General features: G+C 48.3%; 1 protein-coding gene across 1 annotated transcript; it reads right to left on the bottom strand.

The window, feature by feature from the left end:
• Positions 1 to 998: 998 nt before the first annotated feature.
• Positions 999 to 14,757, bottom strand: LOC119093408 (dynein heavy chain 2, axonemal). Its single transcript, XM_037216362.1, has 12 exons — positions 14,679 to 14,757; positions 12,953 to 13,138; positions 12,536 to 12,713; positions 11,868 to 12,032; positions 11,198 to 11,311; positions 9,560 to 9,707; positions 8,261 to 8,401; positions 6,153 to 6,339; positions 5,580 to 5,764; positions 5,159 to 5,335; positions 1,810 to 1,975; positions 999 to 1,076 (listed from the first exon to the last, which is right to left on the bottom strand). Exons 2-12 carry the CDS (start codon positions 13,028 to 13,030, stop codon positions 999 to 1,001), a joined length of 1,617 nt encoding a protein of 538 aa, XP_037072257.1. The 5' UTR covers positions 13,031 to 13,138; positions 14,679 to 14,757.
• Between the last annotated feature and the right edge of the window lie 8,514 nt (positions 14,758 to 23,271).

The following is a 23,271-nucleotide window of genomic DNA, read 5'->3' as shown; positions in this document are numbered from 1 at the left end:
GCTGAGCTCAATGTGGCGGCGCAAACCACCAAGTGAACACCACCCACGCGCAGATGCATGCACATGATAAAACAAACTGTGATTACACCTGTACTACGACGATGAAACCAGTCACGTAGCAATGGTTACACTGAAAGGTAGGGCATGTGCTTCTACAAAAAATAGTCCAACTAGAAAGGAAGTCGATTTGTACCCAGCGTTTAACTTTTGCTTTGAATTTCTATCTTCTTTTCATTCCAGAATTGGTCCTGCTTTGCGTTAGAAGTTCCTCACAATTCAGAATCTTTAAAAACTTCAGATGAAAGCTTGGTTCCCGCAACGCGACAAGCTGGGGTTCGTATCTGAGACTAACTCTTTTGTGTGGTTGCCTGATTTATAGTTGAGCTGTCTATGTAAACTGGGAACATCTTAGAAGAGCTCAAACAAAACCTTAACTCAAAACAGATTCATTTGCGACTTAACTCTTTCATTGAAACACTTACACAGCAAATAAATATTTAACACCTACAAAGCAAACAAATCTGAGACAGACAGGCCACACAGGTTAAGAAAAAGTGCTTCGTCAGCCAGCACCGAAATTAACGATCAGATGAGTGTTTCACGTCACTTAAGTTTCACCATTTGCTACCGTTATTTGTTGTTGCTTTTGTTGTCTGCGTAATACCACGTGACAGATGACCAGAAGATGGCTCAGCCTGTCAGGTCCCGCTGAGATGACCACCGAAATTACAAACTTAAATTCGCCAAAGGCTGCGCCTCTCTCCGCTAAGAAAAAGGGATTCAACCAATAAAATAAGAGGACATATACAGAGACATCTATTAACATATGTGGACAGGGTAGTGGTTAATGGGTTACTTGTGGCTAAGAAAGCATTAGGATGTAAGCGAAGAGTAGTCAGTGCCAGACCAACAATTGACAGTCCACTAATGCTTCACCGAATGCAATGTCATGCAATGCGACATTTGTGTCGCACATGCTCGACAGCACGCCATCAGGATTAGTCCAGCTGTGTTGAGGTCCAAGCGAGCAAGTAGAAAGCAGACGAACAGCGCGAATACATCATGGTCAGGCCTTGCTGCGAGGGGCAAATGGTTTGGGTGCGACAGTCAACGTGAATAAGTTGAAATGACGCCAAGATGCTGGAAAGGATGCCATTTACGGCGGGTTTTAGTGTAGTCACGGGCAGGTGGGCTGCAGTATTCGATGTGCAGTATGACGAGTAGAGTACATTGAGTGGGCTCATTGTGGGAGCGTGTACCACCGTCTAACATGCGATCTCTGATCACAGTGTAGCCCGGTGTCGGCCATGACAGAGGTCCATCTCATGGCGAAGTCACACGCTGATTCACAACAGCTGAAATGGCTGGTAATATGACCGGCTCTTAGAGCGGTAATGACTGGCACCTTTGATACACAAAACCAATGGACTTCAGATGACGCAGTTTTGCAGCCGTGACCAGCTCAGAGAGAAGGCCTTCATGGAATGCGCGTATTCATCACCATGGAAGGAGGTACGCGCCTGTACAGTTTGCATGGACCAGCCAATCTCTTTTTGTGCAGGTCAACACGCCTCGTATTTGACGACATTTTTAGAAAAGCTGACAATGATCGTGCTCTCTGCAGTCGACCCTGGGCCAGTGCCGGCCACGTGCTCGGACAGATATGCTTGATATATCACTATATTTGATATACCATATCACTGAACGAGTGGCGAGCACTGCTGCCCTGGTGATGAGATGTCAGAAAGCAATGCGAACGCTCACTTATTCCATTGAATCACCCCGTCGCAGAGCCTTCATCGGTCTCACCTGGACCGTCTTCATGTCGAAAATGCGACGTATCATCTCTCGGTTGGCGTAGCGCCGGAAGCAGGAGAGCAGCAGCACACCCTCCTCCACCGTGCGCACCGTCTCGAATGACCAATCGATGATGTTGGTGAGCATCACCTCGACGTCTTTGACCCGCATCCGGAACCTGATAACAGCACGGGCCGGTCGGGAGCGGTCCCGACGTCTGGCAGCAAAGGCTCACAGAGCGGTACTTCCCTATTCAGTTTCCCCTCTCCCTCTCCAACCTCAACCTGCGAAACTACGCCCCTGGAGGCTCGTGCGCAGCCACAGTAGCGCGAGACCTCATAGTGTCTTTATATGCACATGAAACATGGTGAACGCTATTTGGCGTAAGTACAAGTGGCTTAGGCTCTGGGAAAATGGCAGCCCACACTTAGAGAATAAAGGCAGGCAACCACCAGGCGCTTTGAAAGCCATCTAAATTTTCGCGGGTACATTTTCAGCTTGTACACATTTTGCTGGCACTGGTCCATAAAGCGCGTACTGACGGTGTTGAACTAAAACTTAGTTGCAATGGTTACGATCAACTGAGTCTAAACATAGCATGGGCTTTCAAGACAATGCTTTGCACACGTGAGAAAAATGATGCAGCAAAAAGTAGGCTTTTTTGACCAGCATGCTCTTTAATCTCCTCCAGTAGGCACCAGTCTTGTGGTGAAAAGGTACTCATGATATTATACGGCAAGGTGCACGGCGGGATAATTCACTGACTTCGTTAGGAAATACTCCTTGTTATGGCGGATTTTCCCCCGTCGTTTATGATGTCGCACTCCCTGCCCTGTCCCGGCGTAGTGACACGCATTTGTTCGCGGCCCACCTGGCCTGTCCTAATCGCCAGGTTGAGGGCGACGGGCCGAGTTTGTTGTCCATTGGCAAAAAAGAAATGTTGCACCGTAAGGAGAAAATGGATCGGGCCTTCTAAATATCTGCTTTAATTCCATTTCATCGAGGGAAGAGCAATGCCTATTTTGATGCTCGCTGTGGCATTAAAAGCAATTTTGGTTCCATCAAATCCTAAGCTACCGAAACCTTGCTTCTTTTGTATTTTCTCTTAAAATCATGGTTGATTGGTTATTTGGCTGTTTTGCTTAGTTTGGCTTGGACGGGTTCCCACCACCCACCACCGGACTCAGGAACGCTACATTCTAAAACAGTGCTGTGATAGCGAGGTCGAATTAGGCGCGTGATGCAGGTACTAGGTAGTGCGTATGTTTGCCACATGTACTCGTGAGCTGGACCTCGGTGCATGCTGTTTCGAAATAGCGCAATGCGTACTACTCTCGCGTCAATCAAACGCATCAAAGGTAAGGGGGAACAACAGCGGAAAAATCCGACCTGAGCTGGGCGCGATGACCGAGTCAAGTCACCCTACTTGGACTTCCCGAAAGATCTGCCGGATATGTATGAGCGCAATATATAACGTGTGACTATAAATCTACATAATCGATTTTTACGAACGCGGTATGCAGGATTTTGTTCGTCAGCGAAAATGAATAGATCACTGTGCCGACTATGACCTGATGAGGCGACCACATCAATAGTAATCATCTGCCCGGGGCCACAAACATACGTTACTAAAGATGTTTACCACGCCATTTAGCCAAGAAGATTGAAATTTGGTACCCATCCCTCGCGGAGTTCTCGGATCGCCTCATCCATGCAGTGCAATGCACTTGAGTGTGGATGGACATATTTAGGCCCCAATAGTACTGACTTGTTTGCTGTTGGAGGCTTACAGGCTGGTAGGTGGGAAAGATCAGAAAAGTGGTTGGGGCACAAGCACTCCTCTGATCAGGACAAACCGTGTTCCTTTCATTGGCATGCATTGGCACACTAATTCCTATTACTGCGTGCTAATGTTTACCTAAAATAAGATTTGGTGACATGAAATGTATGAAAATGACCAATTTCCATGTGCTTCAAAAGCTTTAGATTATCACAGGCGGGTGCAGGCGGTACTCCCATGATGAATGGAGACTGGTTTCAGTGCTGAGAGAACTTGCGTCCCAATGTTAGCCTTCCAATTTTGCACGGCCGGATAAAGCAGATGGCTGGGGCCAAACCAATAGAAAGGCAGAGAGACCTACGACGGCTCAGATGTTATGGTGGGCTGTGTACACACACAGTTGTGTGATCGGCACGCTGAATGATTGGTGGCGCGCGTGCACAAGCTGAGTACCGCCTCACTTCTGATGTCCAGCGTCTGAAACCCACACGGAGAGTTTTGGTTTCTCCCTTATTGCTAACGTCTGAATGGCTATGTGTGGCAGGGATGAGCTGAGATAGCATCCCATACGGTTTCGACTGCATTCAAACAGCTTGCACATGCACTGTCTCGTGGTCTCTGCGCCGTATGTGCAGATGTGTGTCGAGTGGTCTTATAAACGGCGGGTGCTAGAAACATAGACTTTCGAATTCCAATGAAAGGCACTCTTTCCGGACTGCTGGCGACTGCACACAATGTGGCATATCGAACAACTGGGGGGGGGGGGGGGGGGCGATGTGTATGCTGCCGCACCGCCGTCTCGCGTTGTTAGCTTGTTGCTCCGCCCTTCACTCAGGGTTCGGAGGGCGGCGAACTTAGCACCTGGACGCCCCAGGCTTGGAAAAGCAGTCGGCTGGGAAGGCCAGATCGTCTGGGCTCGGGGTAAAAAAGATTGTCAGCCAATGGCCTATGCCGACCTCCGAGATGCATTGTGAGACACTGGACACAAATGCAATGGTCTAATCGGCTCACTGTGCGGAATTTGTGATGCCGTCCCCGCTGCTTTACGTTCTCCAGTTTGGTCACACTCCATGGCCCGAGGCTTCACATCTTGTCACCGATCGGAACTCTGCTGGTCGCACGATAAGTTTCGATTTTTTCCACGAGCTTATGTGCGCAATGGTTTACCTTTGGTGATGTTTGCCCAGATCAAGCAGAAATGCATCTAACAAGCAGATATTCATCCCAAGCACATCACACGTGAACAACAGAAGTGCAGTCACTTTACATTTTGTGTCAAGCCGACACCATATCGACATAACGCTACTCGAATGGAACTATCACCACCGCGTACTCGTATCCAGAAGTTAATCCTTGCACGAAAACTTTGAAGACTTACGGTCGCATACAGAAAACAATCCTTGGAAACCGAAAGAGACGAAGTTGATTACGAGCGCATGGCGTAATTTCTGTTAAATGCACTCAAAATATGTCATGTGTGACTGCTCTTCGTGTTGTTATTTGGCAAGGGAAAAATCAAAATGTATTTCATGACAACCGAAAGGAAAACTTCGCAGAAGGAAGTTTGGAGGGCAGGCTTACTTTCTGAACTCGTTGAGCCACTGAGTGGAGCGGTTGTCGGAGATGATCTGCTTGTTGGAGCCGATGTCCTTGAGACAGGCGGAGAACACGCGCTCCAGCTCCTGCATACTGCGCGCGATCTCCGGGCCGCGGGCTCCAGCGAACAGTGGCAGCGGCACCTGCTCGCCGTCCTCCATCCTGTGAGGCCGAGCCGCGGCCGCGGCATGCCGTCACAACCACGCACGATGGGAACACGGTGGGAACCTGCCTGTCGCACGGTTATTGCAGCGACGAAAATGTGTGCGACAGACAAGGGCATGGGGAAGTCCAAGGAGAAGATTATTTAGCACATTCGTAATCAAGGCAATACTTACATCGCGCATGCTTGGCTGGTACCAAGAGTCCAAGTTTGCAAATCATGCCAGCCAGTTCCACCTTTTACCAGGCCCAGTGGACCGAGCGTTCAACCGAGCTGCCATCCGGCTCGAACCTGTTGAGGTACATCTGACTGTTGCAGATCTCGATGAGGTCCTTGCAGCGCTGCGTGAAGGCGTCGAGCTCGGCGAATATTGTGGTCACATCCAGCACCCAGCCCTGCTCAGACATCTTGTGGTGGACGCGCGCCGTCTGTCGGAGCAGGCACCGTCTCCGGTCATTCACTGACGGGCGCCGACCTCACGCAGGCCACGCTGGCACCCGGCACCTCGGCCGCGGTCGGCACGGCGCACGCATCAGGAAAACGATCGATGTCATCCAGAAGCAAGGGGATTCATGATTATCAGGCGATGACAGACTTCTTCTCATTTGAGTAATACTCCCCGCGAGTGTCGAGCCAATGATAACTGAACACCTTTTGGCTGTGGATCCGGAATTCAAAACGATTGGAATTGGGCTTGTCGTTTCATTAAACTGCCTGTATACACTTACACTTACCGTCCCCTTTTGAGCATGATTATGCTGTGCCATTAAAAGCATCCAGTCAGTTTTCAATTGTCGACCCTGTTGGAGAGCATACATGAGCTAAATAATCCCATGCCTTTTTGTAGATGTTTTTCCAGGCCATCGAACAGTCGATGCACTGCTCGAGCGTTCGAATGGAGGAGCGACAGCGGCCGTTGAAGATGTCGTCGATGGAGATGACGTTCTGACAAACGTTGATGACTTCAGTGCTGACGCGACGAAGAATGCCCGTCACGCGCTCCCTGGGCGACAGCAGTGGCGGCAGTCATTCAAAAGCCAAACATGAACAACCCCTACCTACACAGGGGCAGAAATGTTAAGCTCACTGGTTCTTGGAGCCACTGGAAGAATAGCGAAACTGATGATGAACATTGCACCTTGGATTATTTCTTCAAGCGCAATGAGCGAGAAAATTCGTGAATTACACCGCGTTCTCAGCATAACAGCACTTTGACTTGGCACGGCGAGAACACTTCAGAACACACCCTGTATAACTGGTGGTAATCTCACACAGGCGAAGTAGAGTGCGACAGCAGTACGCAAGCATGCGAACCCAACAACAAATACGACTCCAAACAAAGCAAAAAGAAGTACGAATCCAACCACAAATCAAGCGATGACAGGAGACACAGGGTCAAGGTCCACAAAATAGGCTGACGCGCTCGGAACCGGCCTCCCGGGCATGCCCGCTGGTCACGAGTCCGCACTGCCACCGCGTCTCCCGCATGGTGCTGCTGGTGGCTATCGTTACTTGAAGGTCTGCCTTTAGGCCTGATCATTTGCATTACGCTCCATGGGGAATTTTCCCGTTGATGTCGAGTTGAAGTTGTATATACATGTGTACATACATACATGTTTAGTTAGAATTTACGTAAGGGGTTATAAGTAATGTGAGTGCACTGCTACGTAAGCTTATTGGTTCCCCTGTTTTGTAATGCTCTAGAAACAGACACCAGAATCCGTGGCCGTTAGATAGAGCATCAGCACCTGACTACGTCCAATTCGCTGAAGTCTAGAATGTTCCTGTGAACAAGTTACCTGATGGCGCTCAGGCCTTTTTACCTTTGTAGGACAGCAAATCAGACGATACGTTAACGAAATTATTGGTCATTTCGTCAAATGGTACATATTTATCCCCAAAGCAGCCTGTTCTGAAGGAGAATGTGCATTCCTAACACACCCTGAACGATGTATCGCAACTGTCGGGGGCAGATGGAGCGTGGTCTTCTCATCAGAGCTGGGCGTGTATATCAGCCAGCTGTTCTATCGCGAGTGGTGTCGAGCTGGGCTGGGCTGAGCTTTAGCTTTTAAGTATTGCCCTTTTACTCATCAATTCACTTTTGTGGCTATGGTGGATAGGGAGAAGACGTGGCTCATATGCGGCTGGCACAAAGCAGTGGGAGGTCTGCGCCAGGCCAGGGAGTGGGCTGGCGGGGCCCTGGGAGATCGATGGATCGGATCGTGGTCCCTGTCAGCCTCGGTGGCATGAATGGGAAAGGTAGTTGATTCGTCCTCAAAGGCCTACAAGGTGGGAATTTGGACAAGTGGTGCTCCGCGCTGGCTTGTTAGCCCTCTCAGCACCAGTATTTGCCCAAGTGCACGAGATCTTGGCAATATCCCACCATCGCATAGCTTCAGAAGTGTTCAAAACAATGTCCGAAAATATTTTAGTGTAGCAGTGTCGTTGCCGCACACGGACATTTAAATCCCATTGTCACCCAAGGTCACGCAATGGCAACCAACGAGCTTAATTTATCCATTGAAAGCAAATCTTACCCTGCTCGAGGAAGTTTTCAGTAACGAACATAAAATGGACCATGATACCGAAAAAGTATCGTCTGATCACGTCGGATCCAACCAGACAGGTCAAACTGAGAAATGCGGTAAAATAACATGCACATAGACATAGCCGGCGTAAATCATGTGCGGACTGCCGCCGTCTCCAAATTTTTGCCTCATCACGTAAGCCGTGGAATTGGCAGAAGGCGTCTTAACTCACGTGAGACTGCACTGCCAAATGTGTTGAGGCCGGCGAAGCTGGCAGCGGCTAACGCGCTTCTCCGAACTGCGTGTCTTCGCAATAAATCAGACAGATCTTTGAAGTGGAGGACTCACGAAAGAAAGCAACGGGTATGCTGAGTCTCGCCGCTCCCCCTTTCGCACCTGGTGTTGTAGTACGGCGAGTTGTTCCACACAACGCGTATCAGAGTGAGCACGTGCTCCAGCTGGCCGGCCATCTCGTCCGGCGATGACTTGCTGAGCTCCTCGCATGGCTCCTGCAGCAGGCTCAGGTAGTGTTTGTTGCTGCCGGACGCGGGCGGGCCAAGGTTAGCGCCAGCGTTGCAGCCGGCCTCAGTCAGACGTGGCGTCCATTTGTCGGCTCAGGCAATATGTGGCCTAGGAACGCGACATACATGGCCGCGCACTCTTTTATGAATGGACGACGGCTGTAAAAACCACACCATCGCTCAGGGGCCATGGTGCAACCGGGGTTCCAACCCGGGCACTTACATAGTAGTCGAAGGTCCTAACCACTCCGTCATCACACCCTCATCCGCATCACTGCATGTCCTGAAGTCCGGTAGCAGGGAATTAGAGAAGAAATCAAGAGGGGGGGCCGGGAGCCACGTAAGAAACTATGAGAGCCGGAAACGAGGAAAAAACACGAGGGAGCCGGAAACTAGGAAAGAAAGCCTAAGCTTGTTCGACCTACCAGAGTACACGCGTGTAGACCAGACTTCGGTTATGCTCTAACATAACATCTTTGAATTTATAGTTATTATTATTGCAAGCATCACCAAGTCGATTCAGTGTCACATAGCGCGTTTGCAAATGTGATGGATTGGCAGCGGGACTTTGTATGGAATATCCTTAAGTCAGGGGCGTTGCTGTCACTCAACACCAAGCGCGCCCGCCCTTATGTCCGCACAGCATCTGACACCGGGTAATCACCCGGCGGGCACGCAGGTGAGCGACTCAGAATTCACACCGAAGCCGAGTCGGCAACGAGGGCTAGTTGGCGACAGACCACTCCGGCAAGACGGAGACAGGTCCCCCAGTCGAAAGGACGTCATGCGGTTAATGGCCGTTTGCACCTTGCGAAGTAGCTGCGGAACCGATCCAGTTTACAGCCAGCCAGCTGCTGCGGATTGGAGACGCCAGTTTCTTAGCCCGCGGGCCCGCAAACCGTGGGGAATAGAGCACAAAGGATATCTCTCGTCCGTAACACCTGACCACGCTAGGATCTGCTGCGGACTCTCCAATGCGGTGGATGCTTACCAGGCGCGCCATTTTGTAGCTGTTAAACCCGCGCTTTGCGGGCCTGCGGCCTTACATCTAGCGCGTCCAGTTTGCAAAAGCTGACTGGCTGCAGACTCTGCAGCGGATCCTAAGTCAGTCTGCAGGCGTGAGCGGGCCTTAAGGTTTCCAGCCGCTTAGCTCAGTGCTGTGGCGCGACCTCACCTCTCGGCCTGCTGTGACCCGTCCTGGATTTCGTGGGCCAGCCGGTTGAAACGGCCGATATAAGAAGACTTCGCGTGCTCCAAAACATCGCTCATCTTCTTCACCACCACGCTGTCCAGCTGTACCTTAACGCCTGACAGGTCCTTACCTGAGGTGAAAACCAGCAAAACACGTACACCCCAGACAGGAACCGAGGGTCCAAGGTACCGCAGTACCCGATCACTTCGACGAATGATACATCTCGCCGACCTGAGGTGAACAGGTCAGGTGCCGCGGATGGCTATGCGTACCTTTTGATAGTATACGGGCTGCACTGCAGCTTGCAAACATTATGGCCCCATAAAGCGCAGCACGGTGCAATGATAGAGCGAGCAGTATGTGTGTGAACATTTTGCCTTGTTGGAAATGGTCTGTAATCGACAACTCTTAGAACACGCTTCGGTTTGGTTGAAGTTCGGCACCAACATGCAATTATGATACTTTCCTACACCACTGAGATGAAGAATTAAGAAACCTTGACTTTTTATTATATTAATTAAGGCACTTCTGACCTCCTTGAAACCAGGCTTCACGTTATCGACATGCATACATGTTATCGAGAGCACTCTGGGGATCTCTTTTGCATATGCCGTCGCGGGTGGTGGTCATGGTGCTCTGAATGCCAGCGTCAGTCAGTTAAGTATCTGTGATGCGACTGATGACGTTGCACTAAAGGCCTTCCTTCAAAAAGCTGTAAAAAAAATTACGGCTGGATAAGTCTGGCCAACAGAAGGAACTTAATTAATACTCCCCAGATTTCCAGCGGTTGTAAGGACCCCAGCCATAATATGACAGTACGTCACGTTTCCGTCATGATGAAGGCGACAACACATGCTGGTTTTGATCAATACTTCAAACGATCTCCTCGCCACGAGACGAAAGTAGCGCAGAAAGAGTACACGGATCTTACGCGCGTTGCCGTTGTATTCCTTGGTTTTGGAAACACTCAAATGCAAAATAAATAAACCAAAAGGTAAGCGAACGCGATCCCATAGCTTATACGCAAAAATAACAGCCGGGTTAGGCCATTGCGCGTAATCCTAGCAACTGACCACACGCGATTGCACATGACTATGTTGTTCGTACGCGATTATGTTCAACTTTGTAAACTGTGCGCTATTAGCGTAAATGAATCGGGATTCGTGTTTGCATGATCCCAAGTTAGTTTCACGTCAATTCCTACAGACACATTTCAGCTTAGTTTGACTGCGGACTAATCAGATAACCGTCTATCCGCTTAATTGACCAACGCTGGGATTAAAAAAACTACTGAACAATGCTGCGTAACATGGCGTCAAGCACATGTGTATCAAAGGCAAGCACTCTGAGAAGTTAATTTTGAATTAACTGCGAAAAACACACAACATTAAGTCAACACTACCAAAATCGATGGAATGTATGACAATCGAGCAAACTGAAATATTACACCAGAGTAAATTAAAAAGGACAGGAGCAAATTACACAAACATAAAGACACACGATATGAACTCAGCACTACTAACAATTAAAATTTGCTCATCAAAAAAGCTAAAATGTTATACTGCAGGTGCATTAGTCCAGGACGAAATATATCAGCATAGGCCTTATTCGAGCACGTACAGCGATCGTTCCAGAAGTGAATCTCGTCCAGCGGGCCGGCTTTTTCTGGCATCTCGATCGAGTCCAAGCTGCTCAGCATCTCCTTGATTTGGCGGATCCAGTGCACCATCGCCGCTGCAGAGCGCCGCAGCCGACGTCACGGTGACCGGAAACAACATTTGGAGTGGGCAGGACGTGAGACGCGTCAGAAGAGGCAGCAGTCTCAGCGGCGAAAGCGACGTACAGCGCAATATTGCCATGCCCAGTCACAAGATGAAGCGGGCAACCTATAGCCCAAAAAATCGCTTCCGATGTTTTTACCTTACCGCCAGCGCCCGTATTCACTCAGAACACAAAATACCAGGTAGAAGGAGCTTGTTTGGTAACACGAGCCTTGGTTACAGAAAAGGACACGTGACGCTACGTGGTTGGCCAATGTAGGCAGAGCATCGACCTTCCAGCCTTCAGTCGCTATCCAGTGAGAGCCCGGCGACGTCCGTTCTGTGATTGAACCCTCCATGTCGCTCCGGCCACTGACTACAGCCCGTGACAACCATGCCAGCTCTGAGGCCCGCTCTACAGGGTCCGCTACCAGACTGACAAGTGGCATTAAGCAATTGGTTCTGCGGTAGCACTCCGACAGCAGTTCTGTAAGGCGCCGGACTCCGCAGCGCCAGTGGGGGTCACTCACCCTCCAACCTTTCCACCAGATCCTTGTCCTTCGCCATGTCCTCTACGGGGCGGGACAGGTCCTCGGAGGGGATGTACAGTACCGTCTGGCCTATGGCCTTGTACCGAGCGTCCGTCAGGTAGGCCATAAACCGGTGCAGCTTCCCGGAAAAATCTTTCCGGATGCCTGAGATAATCTAGTTAAGAAAGGGTGATGTCTACTGGATGATAGACTAGGCTGACACACACTTATGCCAGTCAACGATAGTAGCTTAACACTTTCAAACGTTTTTGATAACGAGTGAAAACACTACAGGCAATAAGGGTATGTGACGAACGTAACGCGGAAAGTCAAAATAAACTTATTTGGCACTAAGCACTCAATGTTCTACCAAAAAGATTTAGAAATCAGTACCCGGAGTACTAATAAGTCGACAGCGCAAACAACAGGTCTGAGACACTTCTATAAGTTCGCATTAGATACTTTCTGTGTACATATTGATATTGATCTACGATCACTTGCTGCTGGCACATGGTCATGTGGTTTTAGACATCACACAGTGAAGGGGATTAAGCATCCCGTTTTGTTACCATGAGCTATTGCTTCAGGACATTAACATTTTAAAGATTCGATATCGCCCAAAAGCGAGGAATACGGTGAGCACCCTCAGTCTTGCTGCGAAAGGATACTGTCCGGCCATGTGGTGTCATCCAAGAAGTACGGCATGTACAGGGAGGACATCCGGATCAGCAGCGACTCCAGAAAGGGAGCCTTCATGTTACCCCATGCCACCTTGCCCCGGTAGTTAAGGTCGCTTAAGACAGGTGGCGCGCTGGGTCGCTTCAGGAAGTATATCACCTCATCCACCTGCGCCACCAACGACAGAAGTCATGACCTTGGAAACCGTCACGTTGCATGGGACGCTGAGATGTAAGGACGGCTCGCTTCATGATTGGAAAGTCCCGACTCCGCGCCAAAAGTTGTTCTGTTTAGAATACCGTAACTGCGTACGTGCGGCTTAAGGCTGAGCGGTTCTGACGTACCCTTCTTCAAAAAGGCGTTCCACGGCGTATTTACTGCTGGTGCACAAAGGAACAGGCGCAAACCTGTTGGATCGGCGCGCCGAACAGAGCCGTTAAAATCTTGTGGTGCTCCTGGTCCGTCTCCACGAAGAATGTGATCATGGGGCGGGTCTCGTCTTTCAGGAAAGTGGCAATCTTCTCGTCATGAGACGCATCCCACAGATCGGCAGGCAGGCCACACAGCAGTGCACACCGTCGAATGTAGCCCACCTGGAGGGCGAAAAAGGACTCAGTGGCTGTCACAACAGGACGAGAGCGGCGCCGTTAGGGCTAACTAGACCACACCTCACATCAAACCGGCCAGCTGACAGTGCACAGCGTGAGAGGAGTACGGGGCATCACAAAGGCAGATCTGTCACTGCTAAGGACCCATCCATATCCATCCAAAGATGGCCCCGCAGGACAGATTCTGGACAATGGCCTCCAACTACCTCCCTATAAAGAGGACTTCCACGACGAAGACGGCATTAGAGAAAACACCTGGTCCCCGCAGCAGGACGGGGCGGCTCACCACACACCAATGGCCTTGCCCTGGCTGGAAGACCACTTCAGAGAGCGCATCATGAGCTGAAAGGCGGACTACGACCTTCCGCATGTTTATCCAGGATAGTTTCGTATGTGTAAGCGCGCAGGAAGAGAGCCCAGAGCTTTGGTGACTGGATGGAGTCACCATCCAGGTGGCACGCAAAACAACACCTCATACATTCGCCAGGGTTTACGATGAGGGGGTAATTAGTGCGTGCAGACACCTGCCCCCTTCGAAGTGATTCACCAGAACATGCTGTGAATAATTACCCCGATGATAATTAATTTTCAACGGTGCATAATACAATACCTATCGTTCGGCGTGTCTCTTGAGCTGAAAAGTTTGTCAGTGTGTCTTGCCATTTTTGTACTAGGGCCAAGCGAAGTCCGGACATATTTTTTTTTCGCCCTCAATGAGCCCCACAGTGGCAGATGTTTGTAAGTCGCCTGCGCGCTGCGCCCCGAGTGGCCGCGGTGCCGGCGCGCGTCGTCCTCTCCACTTCAGTGTCTCGCTGTCCGTTCTGTGCGTATGGACTGCGTGAAACCATTGCTGTGATTTGAGTTGACCGTGACGAGCATGACGTAAGCTCTGAAGTTCAGTGCTCGCGACCCTTGGCCTCAGTGGAGGCATACTGTTTCCTCGCACTGACCTGCTGCTCGCCAGTGACCACTGATTGCGCATATTTTTCCGCCGGGACACGTTCATTGTTGAGACCCTCAACCAGGCTCAGCTACTACCACGGCACTACCTGACATCTCGACATGGATGCTCGCCGAACACCTATGTTTCATCGCAATATTGTAAAACTTTCTGCGCCCGTTGTGGTTGTCTGGATCTTAGTGTACGTTGCGACTCCCGTGCTCCGCCCCGCCCACCCGACCGATGGAGCGGGACCCGCCCCTGGCTGCGTGACCCTGGACGTAGCATGTTCCCCGCCGGGCTGGTATCGCCGGCTCTAAGGTCAGTAATCCTCGTGTGCCAATCAGCGGCTGCCAAAGGCTGGTCACACGGTACTAGCCGCAAGGGTCGGCGACACGGATTTTCAGTTGGGGAGGGGACGGGGGGGAGGGGCGGGGGAGCGGGATTTTTCAGGTCGCCTCCTGGGGGCACTACTCGTAGGAGGTTTCCTGAGCAGCGTTGCATCCAGAAGCGGGGGAGGGGGGGAGGGCACGTATCTCAGACTACATGTAAATAAAAGGCAATCCACATTACACATATGGTTACCGATTCTACCCATTCTTCCACGTCTTCTTCTGGTTCTGATTCTATCTCTTCATCACTCTCCAGTTCGGTGCATTCTGACTCGTCAAACTGAGAATCTGAAAACATTCCAGCATTCAACAACGAAACAAAGATGTCCTGGAGTCTCATCATATTATGCGGTGTAATGTGTATATGTGTACATGTGTAATAATCTATATGTGCAATGCAAAGTTCATCATATTAAGCGAAACCAAAAGCCGACAGCTTTTGTCACCTCCAGGTGTTCGCAACAAGGCCTGCATCTTAAGCGATAAAGCCGCGTCATACAACATTCCCTTGCATCCTTGCGTTATTGCAGGCACATGAGGCATTTATCAGAGTTTTACAACAGGCTCATGTGTAGTTTTGTCTCTGCACTTGCCTTCTACTTCTGACGCCTCCTCTGGCGCCTCCTTGTGTTTTTTGCCTTTTCTTCCCTTCTTGTGTTTTCCCTTCTTTCCCTTTTTTGGACTACGTGGGCTGTTACGAGACTTGGATTGGGCGTTTTTCTTGCCCGGTGACTTGCTCTTTGACCTAGCTCGTGGCATTATTTCTTACTCTTCTCACCAACCAAGAATGGAAAGACGCGGCGCCAGCGGCTGATACCTGGGCCAATCTGAAAGAGCCGTCATGAAAATGTTGTAAATCCATTTGTCAGTTAGCTCTCCGATGAATATATATGATAACTTGGTGTGTGAAAACTGATGGGCATTCGAAACATTTAGCGCATCTCTAAATTTGCCATACAAAAGCCCAATAGATCAACAATGCTCTATTGGTCTAAATTGTTAATGGTCTTAATAGACCCCCCCCCCCCCATCTCTCCCCCCAACCGAACGGCTAGAGCCATGAAGCTGACTTTTCTACAGCGATCAATTTGACATTCCCTGACAAAATATTGCCTCATCACACTGCCTAAGAGCGGTTCCTGACCTGATTTATATGAGATATTTCAGGAAAATCGGCCGTCTTTTAGGGGCATGCACTGGTAGATAAATTCCTGGCAATAAAATGAATGCTTGACTTATAAGACTTTAGCGTTTAGGAAACACAAGAGCGGCGTAAAACGCGAAAAGGAAGTCGCATGAAAAGACCCAGCGAGCAAGGGTCCGGCCCTCAAGAGGCGATAAGGGTGAATGGTGATAGTCAGACCAGTGACGAACTCATCCGTTGCCAGTCCCTCCGGGTAATCAGGCAAATTAATATGCCCGTTTAGAGCTTCCATGTGCCATATCTTATCACCAAAGCCAGCCCCAAACTACAGTGCACAGACGTGTGACCAAAGCAGCCTTGTGTCTTCAAGTCGAATGAATCTATGAGGATACACGGTAACAAACACTTCGTCTCATGTGCTCCTTTTGAATGGAAACGGTCCATGGCCGCGTGCTACGTAATGTTCACGCCTAGTTCAGCCCAGCAGCCCCAATCACTCTGCTTTTGTGCTCTTAGCGAAGGGTGTTTTGGGCAAATTATAATTCGACCGTTTATATGGCTTAAAAAAGACGCTTGGCCTCGGGTCCACGGTATTACAATGTGAATTTCCGGCAATTGGGGTAGCAAAATATTTATCTTCTAGCGAAAATTTCGACAGGTCATCATGTCCTAAATAAACTACTGAGGCAACCCTCTCACAAAATTAGGGATCCGGCGACGTGACGCCATTGGGGAATATCTTTAGAAATGCAACGTTCAGGACAATACTGCACTCGCCATTCACGGGATAACAAACCGATTTTTCGGCCTTGATCGCCACTTGGCTTTTTGAATGACAGGACTTGAATGACGTGATTATGACGTAATCAATGTCCAGGTGTCCATTGGAATACATTTCCCGGGATATTCACACTATTTCCGCGGGCGTGTAGCCCAGAACTAGAGGGACATAGGTCTTAGGCACCGAGAGGTTGTCAAGATGACTAGCTCAGTTCAAAACTCCATACAAATGTGAAGCACTAGCTTTAAAGGGAGTGGTTCACATTTATGCGGGGTTTTGAAATGAAATAGGCATTTGAAGACCTCTCGGTTAGTGTTCACGATCCCGCCCCTCTTAAGACTTCAGCCCCTTTAGTTTCCGAGCTACACGCCCACGAAAATGGATAAAGGTTATATCGGAGATTTCAGTCACTTTTGACATTCATGACGTTATAATGATGGCATTCAAATCCTGACATTCTATCACTCCCTGCAGCGTAAGGGCAAAAAAATATAACTGTCGAAAGCGTTCTATCTGGTCGTTCATGAGCGCGATTTCTTCCGGATATAACAGCCGTCAATTTGCTCTACAATCAACGTGAGAGGTACGATGCTGTAATCAAATTCATGACACATTGAGTAGCATATTTACTAAACAGAGAATTTAGCTGGTTTAGAGCAGTCTTTTCCACTTGAAAAGTGCGCCAACGGCAATAAGTGAGGTTGTTTCATCATATCTGATGTTTGCTTCAATATATTCCATGTGAACATTCCCTGTAACATCATTCCACACAGTTCAAGAAAACTAAATAGAGCTCACATACAAAGTCGAGGAAACGAGAAAGACTCGGACTTCGTTAACCACGACATTTTTAGTACCTTGCTTTCCCACGCTGCCTGCCCCCCCCCCCCCCCGGCGCTTTTTGGGATTTGGCCTTCCTTTTTCACACAATTTGCTGAATTTGCTTCATACTACGGCGATTGAAAGAGGGCCACCCAACCACCTGACCCACAAGTCCACAGATCAACAAGGCGTGGGCCAGGCGGCATTCTGTTTATTTTGTTCCTCCGAAAAGCGGCATTTGTGTGATCACCAGCTCGAGAGACCAGTTTGTGCAGTCGCTGTTTATTGAAAATACAACCGCTATTGCGTATTCCATTTCTGAACATTTACCCGGCCCTGATCACCGACGCATGCAAGGTGTTGTAATGACCATCGCTTGTCCATGTCCAAGTCCATGGTAAGTTCAGTGGTGTGGAAAATACGTAAGTTGTTGGGTGCATCTGCGAGGGATACTGTGCATGAGATAGGATCGTACAAATAGCCTTAATTCCTCGTAGAACAACCAGGAGAATGGAGATATAGGTGGATTCAAGTCCATTTCGGTATGCAAACATAGTATCTCCAACGGTATGAGTTGCACAACGCTTTGCAAATATATCTATCTCTTCCTTCAGTTTGTTCTACGAAGAATGAGACTATTAGTGCCGTCTTATCCATGGGCATCGAAAACAGTGTGCAACAAATATTCTTTTAATTTATTTGTGCAAGCCGACCAGATCTGGCAGCCTTCCTAGCATGAAAATGTGCAGGGAGGAATATCGGTGCGAGTGTGGAAAAAAGGAGCATCCATCACAGAGTGCAGAAGGAGACTTTCCACCATAATTTCAATCAAAAAACGGTTGCGTAAAACTTATCTCTCCTTACCCCCTAAGCCATAGATGTGTTTATGCGCCCAAAAGTTGAGACGGCAAATTTGGAGACCAAGGCGCGTTCTAGACTTCAAATTAGGACCATGCTTGAAAGACAACTACCAAGCACACTAGGTCACGTTAACTGAGTGCCAAAAATCCCGACTCTAACATACAATGCCAATGGGGTCATTATTCACCTCTACCCTCTATACGCCAGGCTGAAACGTGTTTGATGATTTCCTCCTAAAACCCACAAACGCCCAGTTGAATCCGTATCATTAGCCTTAAAGGGACTGCTCAAGCATTGTATGGGGGTTTTATGTAAGTAACACTGGCCTTGTCATGAACAGTTCGTGGCAGTTCACAGCTATGTTCCTTTTAAGCTCTAAAATTATCTTATTTCTGAGCTCCGTGCCGTGAGCTTGTGAAGCCTACGATGTGCTGTCTATGGGAGTCACCCGGACGTGTATAACATCGCCGCACGAGCACCATACCCGCTGGCCGTTTGTGCTGTGCTGTGCTGTGCCTGTGACTGAGAAATGTATCGCCGTACTCAACATTTGAGTTTGCAGTGACGCGCACTAACGTCCATAACGACAAAAGCCAGCAAGGTTAAAGGGAGTTTCCACCTATGAAGATGTAAAAGCAAGCATAAGATCTGATACCATAAGCTCGCCTATGGCTATGGTATACTTTTCAATACAAGAAATTGCTCTTTACAACAAACATTATCTTTTCCGCAAATATGCTCGTCACGCGTCATTGTTGTTTGCGTCATGGAACTTTGGTATGACAATGAGATGCTATCAAACCGGCTGTGCGAAATTGCTTCCCTAGCATTCATCCATGCCTCAATTTCCCGACATGTAGCCGCGGCGGTGCTGAAAGTGTTTGCTCAACCAAATATATTCACGGCTTAAGTTTTGTTCCTTCCTCGAGGGTGTTCTTACATATTTATCCGTGAGTTTTCTTAAGGTCGTTACTTGCGTTAACATACTCGGTTACGAAGCTATTATTAAGTTACTCGATACAAGTCGCATTTCCGTAACGTCTAGGATACATGTCCCACTTATTGTATGTACCACAAAATGTGATTCGTCTTTGAAACTTGCTCAGCGGGCGCAATACTGAGAGCCAATTGACGTCTGTAATAGCTGGAAATCCTGCTGACAAACGTCAGATATGAACGACTTGACGATTGCTTTCTTCGTGGCCTTGAACGCCGCATGACCAATTGGGTAGCAGAATTGCAATGACGCTACTGAGATGTCAAAATACCTGAATGGTCTTGAAATGGTATTCGCGAGAAAATCTGCGCACATTCGAGGGCGTGCGACTCAGAACCTGGAGGGTTTAGGTCTTAAGCAAGGCTGTGACCTGCACCAAATGACCAATGTGTATTTTTCAGTTCAAAACTCCATACAAAGGTAAACATTCCTATTAAATGTAATGTTCCACATTTGTGTGGGGCTGTGAACTGAAAGAGCCACTTGAAGACCTTTCAGTGCCGTTCAGCCCTTTTGCTCCCTTCTCCCTGTTCACAATCCTGTTCACAATCCCTTGCAGGGGAATGTTCCATATTTGCAGATATTAAAGCATCAGATATGATGAAACACGCTCACTTATAACTATTGGTTACTTTTAAGTGAAAAGGGCTACTTAACACAGCAAAATTTCTCTATTTAGTAAATATTTTTTCACTACGTCATTGTCTGATAACATTACCGCAAGCTGCACAGTGATTTGGAATTCGATTGAGCGCTGACTGAGAGCCAGTCGACGTCCGTCATGTCCGGAAACAGTGCTCACGAACGCCAGATAGGAACGACTCGCCAATTAAGTCCTTCTTGGCCTCGATCACCGCTTATCTGACGGAATGGCATCATGGATGCCTGGGTGACCTTTGAAATAGTTTGCACAACTTCGCGGGCTTGTAGCTCAGATACCAGAATCCTCTAGGTTCTTAAAAAGGGCAGGGTCGGGAACTGCACCGAATAATTTGTTAGATGGCTATTTCAGTTCAACACCGCATATAGATGTGGAGCACTCCCTCAGGAGTCGGACTTTACTGCAAACTGCATGCCTCACCCCCCCCCCCCCCCACACACACACACCCATTATTGCTCGGGGCCCTGTTCTGGATAAGATGGACCATCTTTGGAATAGGGAGACTCCTTGCATGCATCAGATGGTGGCGGTCCGGAATAAGGATATCCTGCTCCGCGGTAACCTGGCCCTTGACTGGATTCGAAGGCCCCTTTCATCAATCGGAAGCACCCTTGTCTGCATTAGGAGACCCCCCCCCCCCACCCCCCTCTTAGGCATCAGGGATGCTTTTCTAGGCCATTGAGGCCTCTTACTGGATAGCAAGGCCCGATACTTGGATATAATGCATATAACAGTTTGATAATGAAGCACATGCCACCGGTGCCCCTTCACCTTGAATGCGACACTGCCTGGGAACACAGATGTGAGACCCCGCCATCCCTGCGGAAGTTTCATTTTGACCAGGCTCCTCGAAAATCCCGCCTCCCCCCCCCCCCCCCGCCCCCCCCCCCCCCCCCCCCCCTCCCCCCCCCCCCCCCCCCCCCCCCCCCAGCCCCCTTGCCACCACAAATCCGTGGCACCGCTCCCGTCCTTTCTTTCAAAAGGACAGCGTGCATATAACCTTACTGAACACCCTCGCTGGTATAGCCACTTCCAGTAATGGAATGGAAGTAGCGGGTTATGAACTCTTGCTGGAATCAGGCACTCTCCAACCACCAGAATGCTTCACGTGCACCTATGGTCACTCGGATGCGCACAGGAGTCGTTGAGTTGCCATAGTGACACCAAGTACAATAATAAACTTGTGAAGGGAAACCCAATACCGCGTCGTTTAGGATAAAATTAGTCTATTAGACTATTTTTCACTTTCATAGCCGCGTACAACTACTGCAAATGTCTTTGAACTACGTCATGCGATCCAGGGCATTTAATTAATTAATTTTGATGCTCGTGCATCTATGGCGCAGACAAGACATGCGGTGATGCTCCCGGATTAAATGGTGGTTCGAGCGGCCCTTAGGTTGTGTCATGTTCTAGGCCCTCTCTGGAGAGGACGCATCGCTGGTGAAGTAGAAAAAGGTGTTCACATTGTATCAGGCGCGGATGCTGCGCCGCGCTGCGTGTACAGTATAGAAGTGCAGAATCCTTGGACCCAAGATTGTCAGAGTTACGGCCATAGACAAAGACCATAGACATCTCTGGGCCGTACTAGCTTGCAATTCATCCAACCAATCCTGTGTAGAAGCATTTGTATGAATACTACCATCAGCATTTTCCATATTAATGTAGCACTGGTTCTAGACGTGGGGAAGTCTGCAATGCATGGCATGTTTTCAAAAGATGCTGCTGGAGCAGGTTTGTGGCTCCAATTGGTGTTTGAGCAGGTTGTGGTAATTTGGGGAAAAGAGTCACTCATGTGTGGTATGTTACTCTTGTTACTCATGTAGGGCAGTGCAGAATGAAGCTGGCTCTTTCTGCATCAGTGGCCAATTCTGAATTGTCCGTTGCCATCAGTATAACGTAAAGTAACCCAGAATCAGGCAAAGCAAAATATGTAAGGAATTATTCCAGACCTTTTCAGTGGGTGGATTTACAGGATCAGAGTTTATGTCAAGCAGTGCTTGCTGCATGAAATCTAAACCTTAGTATCCAACCATGCAGTGTCATGACAACAGCATGATTTCATGGTGAAAGTTTGATATGTTGCATTGCTCAGCATGGTTGCCATGCCCTCTGATCTTGTTTGTTGTTGACCCTTTGATATTGCAATAATGATAACCATGCCAAAGCATGTCAGTCACATTTAATTTGGGTTTGGATACTGGGAAGCATTCACAGAAGGTCAGCAATCAGGAGTTGATGTTGATAAGGCATAAGCTGTGTGGTGATGCATGGTTTGCTTGTAATTCAGATATACTGAAAGGAATAGTTCTGAGCAAAATCTTAGATTACTTATTTTGGCTATGTGCAATTTGTGTGAAGGCAAATTAACTCCCTTGAAGGAAAGGTTCTACATTAAAGATATTGAAGCAAGCATCAGACATGATGAAATTGGCTCACTTTTAATTGTTGCCTTACTTTAAGGGTGGAAAAGGCTGTTCTAGGCAACATAGTTTCTCTGTTCAGTAAATGTGTCCCTCCATATGTCATTGAATGACATGTTAATTTTTTTTAAAAGTTGTCAATTGCTGTGCAAAGAACAACTTGATGTCATTGTTCTTTGCACAACATTGATTGAAAGCTGATTAACTGCTGTTTTATCTGGAAATCATACTCATGAACTTCAGTTGGAACATAAGATATGAATGTCTGGACAACTACATTCTTTTTTGGTCTTAAATGCTGTGTGGCACATGTAATGGCTGGATTTAGATTATGTTAGTAAAGCATTATGTATGCCTGGATGACCTAGAAATAGTCTCCCTGAAATAGTCTGTACACCTTCTTGGGCATGTGACTTATAGGGTAGAAAGGCTGTCAACTGCACCAAATGATTTTCAAGATAGGAATTTCAATTCAAAGCCCCATACAAATTTGGAACACTTCCTTTGAATTATTGTTGTGTGGCATAATCTGTCACCCAGTGATAGTTGGATGGAACAGCAGTTTTATGCTTAGTTGATAACCAAGGTCAATAGAAATGCAATATTGCTATGTGCATATACTGCAAATGATACTCTTGGCCTCAGTCATATCACCCTGCAATTTGGCTGTCTGCCATATGAATCTTGTGGTTTGGGTGACAGCTGACAATACAACCCAGTACTGATACAAACCTGATGCCCTGCAGCTGAATATAATGGTACAATGACCCTGGAAAAAGTAGCTCCTTTTGGGGCATTTAACTACCCCAATATCTAAAGCTACTAAGCTACTATCAACATAGGCTCCACAACTTTGTCATCCATGCAGAAACTGGTGATATCCTGTTGCCTTCCCATCCAGAGCAATGTGCCCCCCTGAAACTTGCTGAACCTACTGGTGGACTTAGGTATTGGGTGATTTTTGAAATACATGATCATCTTAGGTTATGTTTTTGGTGTAACCTTTTGGAACCAAGCCATGGTATTCCTGAGATATCTTCATTGCTTTTGCTGGTACATTATCAAGCATGATTACCTTTTGCTAACTTGCATGTGCC

This window comes from Pollicipes pollicipes, unplaced genomic scaffold (assembly GCF_011947565.3).
Source record: "Pollicipes pollicipes isolate AB1234 unplaced genomic scaffold, Ppol_2.1 Scaffold_4002;HRSCAF=4701_pilon_pilon_pilon, whole genome shotgun sequence".
Lineage (NCBI taxonomy): Eukaryota > Metazoa > Arthropoda > Thecostraca > Pollicipedomorpha > Pollicipedidae > Pollicipes > Pollicipes pollicipes.
This window is presented reverse-complemented; position numbering and strand designations above follow the sequence as displayed.